General features: G+C 42.8%; 1 protein-coding gene across 12 annotated transcripts in view; it reads right to left on the bottom strand.

Annotated features, from left to right (window-relative positions):
• Positions 1-9,479, bottom strand: part of PKP4 (plakophilin 4) — a 210,803-nt gene that overhangs the window by 18,289 nt on the left and 183,035 nt on the right. For all 12 annotated transcript variants that reach the window (XM_072961006.1, XM_072961011.1, XM_072961008.1 and 9 more), the window contains 2 exons: positions 3,849-4,032; positions 991-1,108 (listed from right to left, as the gene is read on the bottom strand). In XM_072961006.1, coding sequence (XP_072817107.1) covers positions 991-1,108; positions 3,849-4,032 — 302 coding nt within the window. The remainder of the gene's footprint in view (positions 1-990; positions 1,109-3,848; positions 4,033-9,479) is intronic.

Raw genomic sequence — 9,479 nt, 5'->3', positions numbered from 1 at the left:
CTTCTCTGTTGATATCTTGTCTTCTGTATATGGTCATTTGCTCCTTAAAGTCTGAATCACACCTCTAATTGGGAGGCTGTCACCCCAACTTAGAGTGTCTAAAATCAAGTTCAGTTTTGCCCAGCAAGCTCCCCTTCCAACTTCTGATTACTCTTCTCAATTTCATCTGCAGATCTTTTGGGTCAATGAAGCTCAAATAAAAACTTCGCTGTCACTTTGAATTTCTCCTCCACCTCCTCCCAAGCCTAGCACTCATCACTCTTGTCCCTCTCAGACTGGTATTTATGACCTCAGGCCTACTTATGGCCTCTCTTCGTCCAGCCCATCCTGAACAAGTGCCCAGCCTGCTGTGGCGCTCCCAATACTTTTAGTCTCTCCTCTGTTTATACCACCTTCTCTAGCCCTTGTTGCTGGGGCAGAGCCTGGATAGCATCATAGCTGAAAAACGATGAGCAGAATGCCTTGTGTGAGCACGGGGATGGAGGAAACAGGAGGGGAGAAGAGCTCATGCTGGGAACAGACTGACCAGCAGGGCAACAGATGGAGGGGGTGAAGGGCTGAAACCTAGGATGCAGAAAGGGGCATCCAAAGCTGGTGCCGAGGCAAGAAGGGCAGAGACGCTGGAAGATTCCAGTGCCTCGACCAGGAACTTTCATTCAGCAGACACTCAGGTACAGGCGGATCTGATCCTAGCAGCAGGGGATAGAGAATCGGAGGCGGCAGCAGTGGGGCAATCACCTTGACAACGAGCCCAGGAAAAACACAGAGAAGGTCTGGGCCCTGCTAGGTCCTTTACCACATGGAGCCACTGGGGTTTCATCGTTCTAAGGTTCTTTTCTTAAGTCCTCATGTCCCTGTTAACTTGTAATTTTTAGAGACACTCTGCCTTTAAGCTGGACTATAGCCTACTGAGGAGGAGAGGGTTAAGAATTCCAGAAAGAGTCAATGGCATGCAGATAGCGGTGCTCACATGGCGGGGCGGGCACTCACCTTGCTGTCGTAATCGGACGTGTTCACGCACGTGTGGATCACGTACAAGAGCGAGTCCACCAGCCCCTCACAGGATCGCATTTGCTTCCGCGCCTCCTCCCCCGCGGAGCTGAGGTTCCTACACAGGCAGACACGTGTGGGCTCATTAGCACGGAGTCTTAGCTTAATAATCTGAGAACGAGGACAGACTGCAGCCACGTAGCCTGCGTTTTAGTATCGCGAGAGCTCACAACAACAGCCAGCTCCCCGTTAGCCACACACACAGAAGGGAGCAGGGGGCTTCAACTTTGTATCCCTCCCCTTGCCCGCCTCTGCCATTTCAAATGACAGGCTACCTTCAAACCTCCGAAGATACTTATTTTTGGGGCTTATCCTCAGTTTCCTTGTATGTAAAAAAGGGGGGATAACAGTAACTATCTCATGGAGTTCCTGGGAAGGAGAGAGGAATTTCTATGTATGAAGCAATTAGAAAAGTGCCCCCCATGTAAAAGCCATGGCTGTTAGTTTTAGGCGTGCTTTATTTTACCTCCCTCGTTAGGCCATAAGGTGTCTACAGTCCCCTGCACATATTAAAATGTTTTGCATGTAGTCAGTGGTCATAAATGCTTCTTGAATTAACAGTGGAAACATCTCATTTCTTGTACAAACATTTCAAGTTAAATAGGAGCATTTGCTTATGCTATCATTTTTCTCATCTTTTAAATTATAAAAGCACTCTGAAAATTGTTTTAGGTCTCATCCATATTGAAATTTGTGATATCAAGTCACCTTCGTGAATCAATACCAAACTATAAGAATCTATTTTATGTCCCATTAACAAGGGTTCTAGGCTAACACTGAGATTCTGCAAACAGACTAGATAAAGGGGATCTGGAATGACTTTTCTTTTCACCTTTGCTTTTCTTGGGCCAGAGAGATACTATCACTTATGGTCCCTCTACTGTTCTCTGGAGTGACCTCTTAGCAGCTCTTAAGAGCTGCCCTCTTCTGTTCCTCTGCGAGTTCCTGGGACCCCACACCCCTCTGGTTTTCCACCCAAGATTTTCTGCCAAGATCTGCTGCCTTCCCTTCTCAGCCTCTTCAGCCTGTGGGTCCCTCTTGAGTGCCCCAGAGCCTCTGCACTACCTGTTTTCTTGGCCTAAAACCTGCGTTCCCTCACCTCCCCCCATCTACCCTCAAATGAGCAGCTCTTTGTGATATTTCAGACCTAGGCTTAAACTTTACCTTCTATGAGACACCACCTGGACATCAAAGTAACCACCTAATGACTCTTATGTCACCCTATTTTTTTTAGTGGCAACTTGTTATTTTCCTGTTTGTTTATCTGTCTTCCTCAAGAAAAAACTGATTCTATCAGGGCAGGGACCTAGTCTATTTTGTTCATCACTGAATTTACACTGAAGGCATTCACCAAATGCGAAGAGCCCTGAACCACTGGGGGAGCCCGAGCGTATGTCCTGCCCCTGGCCCTTCCTTAAAGCCTGGCAGAACAGTTAAGTGATCACTGTCTCTCCTGACGGGGAAAGGATGAGATGCTGCCTCACCAGTCATCAGTAGAGGCCATGCGACCCCCGCTGTGATGCAGGCATCTGAGTCAGGGAGCCTGCCTGTTTTCCAGGAGCCTGACTCTTGTCACCCCTGCCCCACTGTAGCAGAGGAGGATGACAGTCACCTGTCACAACAGTGGAAGGCTTCAATGCAGAAGCCCAGTCCCCTCTTCTCCTCCTCTCTTGAGCTCCCTGTTGCAGAGATGATCAGACATCTTAGTGTAAATGGTAAATAGCGCTCACTGTGTATTAAACACTACCTGAAGAACTTTATACAAGCTGATTCTTCACAACTCTGAGATGGTATTATTACCCCCGTTCTAAAGATGAGGAAACTGAGGTTCAGAGTGGGACAGGAAGCCAGGCTGTCTGATGCCAGAACCCACTCTCCTTATCACCAGGCCACTTTGGCCCAAGGCTTCTGTTTCAAGTTCTCAGGGCATCTGTAAGCCAAGGAACCTGGGTGGAAATTGAGCTGATGAGAGTTAATGGCAAATAATGAGCAATACTGTGTACATTTAAAAGAGGCTTTATGGATTTTAAATGCTAAAGATAAGGACTGAAAATAGTATTTGGGCTCACTTTCATTTACTTATAAAACTCAAACCCAATGATTATTTAAAACCATATCTTTCTGCACCCTTTTAAAAGCAAAAAAATGTTTCAACCATCACATTTTAAAAACCTGAAGTATAATTAACAGACATTATATTAGTTTCAGGTGTACAACACAACGATTTGACGTTTGGACACATCTGTGGAATAATCACCACAATAAGTCTAGTTACCATCTGTCACCATACAGAATTACCAAGTATTTTTTTCCCCTTTGTGATGAGAACTTTAAAGGTTTACTTTCTTAGCCTCTTTCAACTTTACAACACAGTATTATTGACTACAGTCACCATGCTGTACATTTATCCCCATGACTTACTTATTTTATAACTGGAAGTTTGTACTAGTACATTTTGAATTTAAACAAAAACCAGGCTGCAGACACATTAGCAATCAGAATGTGGTAGCCAGAAAAATGTTGTTAAAGTGGAAAACACTGGACTTTTGACAGTAATTTCAGTCTAGAAGGGTTTTTTGACTAATCTACAGAAGAGACATTTATAAGATAATGTCTTTCAAGCCACTAGTTCATGCTCGTAATGTTTTCCTCACAGGATAACAAAGCCTAGTGGCCTAAATTTTGAAATAAACTTGGAAACTTAGACAGATGAAATGAAATAAATTATCCTCAAATCAACTTGCCTGTGACATATATTTAATCACAGACTTAAGCGGAAAAAGAAATAAAAAATTTACCTCAGGCAACCTGTTGTATTACGCAGAACAAGTGAAGTCTGAAATTTAATTTTATGATCATCATCAAAAGAAGAGTTATTCCATCCAGAATGTGGAACAATCACAGTGTTTGTTAAAGTTGAGAGAGCATCTCGGATGATTGTCATCTTTACAGCATCACAGGAGGATAAATTCCAAAGAACCCCTAAAAAACGAGATTTTAAAAATAAAATCATCAATTTGAAATCCTGCAGTTTTAGTAATGAAAGAAACACATTAGCTTTATTTGCTGCGAACTTAGCTTGTTCCAAACCTAATGTATGGCCTGAATTTACAACCAGACTGGGATGGACCTCTAATAAATGTTGAGTGAATACATGTGAGTTTCTGGCAGCGTATTACCAAGTCGTCCTTAAGTTTTAGAGCCTATGTGTCTATCAGGTAAGATGACTGTGGTCTTGCAAAGCAAATTAGTTACTCTGTGAGGGGGGGAGGGGCACAATCCAATCGAGGATAAATATGATGCATTTGTGATGGTTGTAAAAAATGTGGTTCGTTGTATCATCCCCTACATTCAGTGTTCTGTGTGACAAACAATTTCTTGAATTTAGTACTTGGAAAAAACTTCTCTTTCTCAAAAGACTGACATTTTCTCATCACATTTCCTCTTCTTACTTTTGCTACTGGGAAGCTCAGGCTTAAATATTACACTTGTAGTAACTTTACTGGCACAGACTGTGGTTACATTTGCTTCATCTCCCTTACTGGTAAGGTCTAAATAGTTCTATTTCCATGTTAAGAGTTTTATTAGCATGTGCAAGTTACTACCATTCCTTTTTGGATGTAGGCAAGACTAACAATGAATGAAAAGCTACCTATATTGTAATTCACATCAAGACTGCTAGGACAACAGACCTTAAATGTAGCTTATTAGACTGCTATTTGAGTTCTCAGCAGACTAGAGGGTCTTCATGTCTGTGTCAACTATAAGAGGAGTAAATTATTGTTACAGCACACACATTTTCTTACAATTACTCTTTAAGAAATTAGAGCAAATTCAATATTATACTTACTCCAATGTCATTTTCACTTCAGTGCATTTTCCTAAGTAGAGGGGAGTGGGTGGAGGGGAGACGGTGCAGCTGGCTGACTCTGCACTGAAGCCCCCAGAGCCCTACACTCCTGATGTATCCTTGGTGAGCTGTTCAGTCAGTACAGTGTTTTTAGAATTATCAACACACAAAAACGCTTGAGGCCCTGTGGAAGGGAGGGAGTTAGCGTAATCAGCCCATGTCCATGGAAGCCTGTCAGGCTAGTGAACACGATTAATCAAGAGTGTTGGGCCACAGACAAGACTGAAAACTGCTGCTCAGTGTGCGGTGACCCAGGATCCAGCCTGGAAACTGTCTGCACAGCCTTCTCAGGGCCTGGAGAAATTGTAGGGCCCCTCACAAGGGAGGGAGGCAGGAGACAGCTGACAGGAGCTTTATTTCTTTTTGGAGTAAGGAGGTATAGAAGCAAAGGGCTGAAACTGATGATGGCAAAATGATACTCTGAGGATAAACCCGGAGGCCTGGCCCTGCCCCGCCCACACTGTGGAGAATGGCTGAAGGCAGATGCCTGGGCTCATCCTGGGAAACTTCCGGGTCCCGGCTCTGCGGGAGCGGTGCTGGCTCCTCTTCTTCACTTGGCTTTGATTTCTCAGCCTCACTGATTGGGTTTCCCTTGTTCCCAAGGACTTTCACCCTTTCTCTGCTCCTCCTCTGTGGGTGGGACAGTCCACCACGACCACAGCCTTTTGGGACCTCAGCCTCCATGGTGACCCATCTAGTTAGGCCTGGACTCCAGGGGGACTTGGCAGTTTACAGTCAGGAGAAGGAAAGACCCTGCTTTGCCTCTGCAAGCTTGTTCTGTCCCACCAGGACAGAATTCTGCTTCCATAATCATCTTCTGGCTACTTGTAAGACCTACTTCTGACAAGAGGATATTTTCCAGATTTGCATCTTCCCCAGCCAGGTCCTGGGGAAAGGGCAGCACACCTGAAGGTGCTGACGACATGAACTTAAGACACCACGGGTGGAACGACTGCTCTGTGGATTCGGATGAAACTGGCTACGTCTACATGAATGGTTTCAAACCAGGCTCCCTGGATTCTGGGGGTCTCACTGGGCTCTCAGGGGCAGCTGTGTGAGAGGTGGGGAGAGAACAGGGGGTTGGCCCCCAGACCCCTCCCCGGTTCACCTAGAGTGGTTCTGTTCTCAATACTGGGCTTCACTGTGAGTTTGTTTGAAAAAAAAAAAGGGGGAGGGTTTATGCCTAAAAGACATTTAAAAAGTCCTGTTTTAGGGGGAAAGTATCAGAGGACTGATGACCACGGAAGGGACCTGGGAGATAAGGGTGAAAAACGAGTCTCTGGAGGTCGGTTCTGACCCAAATGACAGGAGCGGGGAGAGGGGAGAGAGGACAGAAGGGGGAGTGGGTTGAGGCACAGAAGGTGGGGTGATAGCAGCTGCTGTGACCAGGGCTTTACCATTTCCTGCTAAAGAGGCCAACCACGCTCCACCCAGGGCTCGGAAGGGGCCTGAGCCACCCACGGGGGCAGCCCACAGGGGCCAGTGTGGGGATGGGTCATTTCCTAACCTCCCCAGCTGACAATTTTATAACATACGATTCCTAAGGGCACTGGAACAAATTTCTGTGAAAGTCTTTCAAATTCCTCACTCCACAAAATTTAGCACATGGGAGAGTGCTGCATTTTCTAATAAGAAGCTATGTTCTACTTCACAGAATAAGTGCATTCCAGAAAAGTTAATTTAAGGCAAGGTTTATGGAAAGCAAAGCCTATCATATCGGAGGTGACAGGTATAAAATTAGATACATCTCCACAGAAAACCCAAGTGTTGAGTCACAAACTTCAGGTGAAAGCATGACTAAGAAGCGGGGTGCTTCTTCAGCACGTTGGGTCTTGGAGCTGATGCCTAGAAGTTCTCTGATTGTTGGCAGAAAAGCTTGTTTTTCATGGTTCCTGCTTTCACTCCTGGCTACTTGTAAGACCTACTTCTGACAAGAGGATATTTTCCAGATTTGCAGGTTCACGTGATTTTCTGCACTGGAACTAGAATTTCGTCTGGCTCTTTCTTTTCCTTACCAGGCATTTAGAATGATCAGTGGAGTCATATGGCATTCTATAGTTTACTATTAGCCATGACATCTACACGGGATTGGACAGCATAAATGTTCCTAAATCAGCATAAACAATAGTAACATGACACTTCCTGTGGTTTTACTCTGTGCCAGGCACTGTGTGCTTTACACATACCTTAGAGTCAAGATACACAAAATGAATTAACTTCCCATTTAATTATTTTGTAGGACTGGAATTCTACATGTTGATGAGTATTTATTTTTCTAAATTTAATTTTGTAGGCAAGTATAAGTAACAGATTATCTATCACCCATTTCTTCACATGTCTGATTACACATATGCAGGGCACATAATAGGTGCTCAGAAATATGTTGATGGATACAATTTAATAGCCTGTAATTGCTTTTAGATTACCCTTTTATTTCTTGCCTGTCAGATTTAGCTGCTAAGTATTCACTCCCTTTCACACTTTTTCTTAAAACCGAGAGTCTTTAAAGTCTGTAACTACGGGGAGAGGGTCAGAACAATGCTCTGGATCTTTAAAGGAATTCACGAGCATAGTTTTGCCTGCTTTTCACATGAAGACCAAAACAGATGGTTGCTGAAATCACCACCCTAGCTATGGAGAATCACGTTGCTGCCCCATGTCCCAGAACCAGAAGTAGAGTTATACCCCAATGCCCAAGTCCCCATCCCTCAAACTGCTAAATAGAAAGGACCAGGGTTGCCCCATTATAAAATATGAATTTAAAAATACATAGTCCTGCAGTAGACTGTAGACGGGCAGATTGGAGTATCTTCTGGTCAACTCAGATGACTTATTGATCATAAAACCAGCCTGCTATAGAAATTAAGGCTTTCTTTTTCTGCAACTTCAAAAAATGTTCAAAATTATTCTTGGTGAGAGAAAAGGAAAGATTCTATTTTTGCAAAGCTTATGGCATTCAAGGGATCCACACAAAGACACCTCTCTAATCCCACACTAAGAGTTATATTATCTCTCCAATCCCAGGTTTTATCATGTAACACGAAGGCCTACAACATTTGGTGTGGATTTAACTACCTACTCCAAATATCAAAGCAAGTCTCAAGACACTGGTTTTTCTTCCCATGTTCTATTTCAAACATAAAGGTTATGGAAAGTTAAAACAACTGGTTCTGATCAACCAATATTGGATGAAGAAGGTTCAATTAAATTTAAAAGCCTCAGCTATGGAATGATTAATTTGGTTTTTCTACTCAAAGTAAAAAGCACCATTCTAGAGACCAACTAATAATACCTGTGTGCACCTGCTTCACTAAAGCAGTAATAAAACAATGTTCTCTCCACTTAGACTGTCAAGGGCTTCATTTAATGGGTCAGGAAGAATGTTCTTAGAGCAGTAAGTAATGAATAGAAAATAGACCAATTCCCACCTGTAGCAAGACTGATGAGAAATAGAGAGCTGAAGGATTAGCATTCTCCATCAACATGATCAACCTCCGTGATAGCCTAATGCAAAATTTGCTTCAAAAATACTCAGCAGCACTCTCCACTGTCTCTTGGTTCCCAAAGAGAAAGTTAAAAATAAACTATAATTCGGTTTAGGAAGCTTGAGATTTTTCTTTAATTTAAAGCAATTAGCTATTTGTTGTGAGAACTAAGAATATATACACACAAACTAATTTAGAATATATTAGGGAATTTCATGCACACTATTGTAGAAAACACTGCTTATTCTCTACCACAGGAAAAAGTACACATAATTATGAGCAACCGATAGGCACAATGAAATACTGCCATAAGGGATGAAAGTTCATTTTCCCCACAAAGAATGAATAAAGTAATTAAAATACCATTTCACATAAATCCTAGGCTGCAGAATTTTGAAAGTGCTCACATTTAAAACTAGCTTTATAGCTATTCTAACAGCCAAATGATAATTTGATAGTTAAATTAGAGACTGATTTTACTTGATTAATTAAAATAATAGCACCATTTGAAAAATGTATTTCTTAAAGGACACTAAAAACCAACCAGACAATATTTGGAAAATGCTATTTCTCCTGTAGCATATATTACAGCCTATGCAATTGTTTTTCTTTCTGATATGAAAGAAATCTGAACTCACTAATTTTTATATAATGTTCAATGTATACTGTTTCCTAATTATCAAAAAAAACCCACACAAAATAAAAAAACTCAACAACATAAATGTTCATGAACACTGCAAAAAAGGAAAAAAAACCCCAATGGCCCCCAAAGTATTAGTTCTTCTTCAAGTATCACCAATGGACATGCCCCTGCATTTTATTTCATGAGTTGGCCTCCTGCTCAGTGTCTGTTCTTGACATTCTTGTTTCAGTCGTGCTCTTTCGTGAGATGTCCTCGAGGCACCCAAGCCTTCACGGTGTGAAGAGCATTAAATGGGAGGCAACGAGGTCTTGGCCCCACCGTCCCTGGCACAGAACAAGCATCATGACAAGCCACTGTCATGCTTCAGCTCTCTGGGGGTCAGATCACTGCC

Source organism: Vicugna pacos, chromosome 5 (assembly GCF_048564905.1).
Source record: "Vicugna pacos chromosome 5, VicPac4, whole genome shotgun sequence".
NCBI classification, from domain to species: Eukaryota; Metazoa; Chordata; class Mammalia; order Artiodactyla; family Camelidae; genus Vicugna; species Vicugna pacos.
Note: the sequence above shows the minus strand (reverse complement) of the source record. Positions and strands in the feature narration are given on the sequence as shown.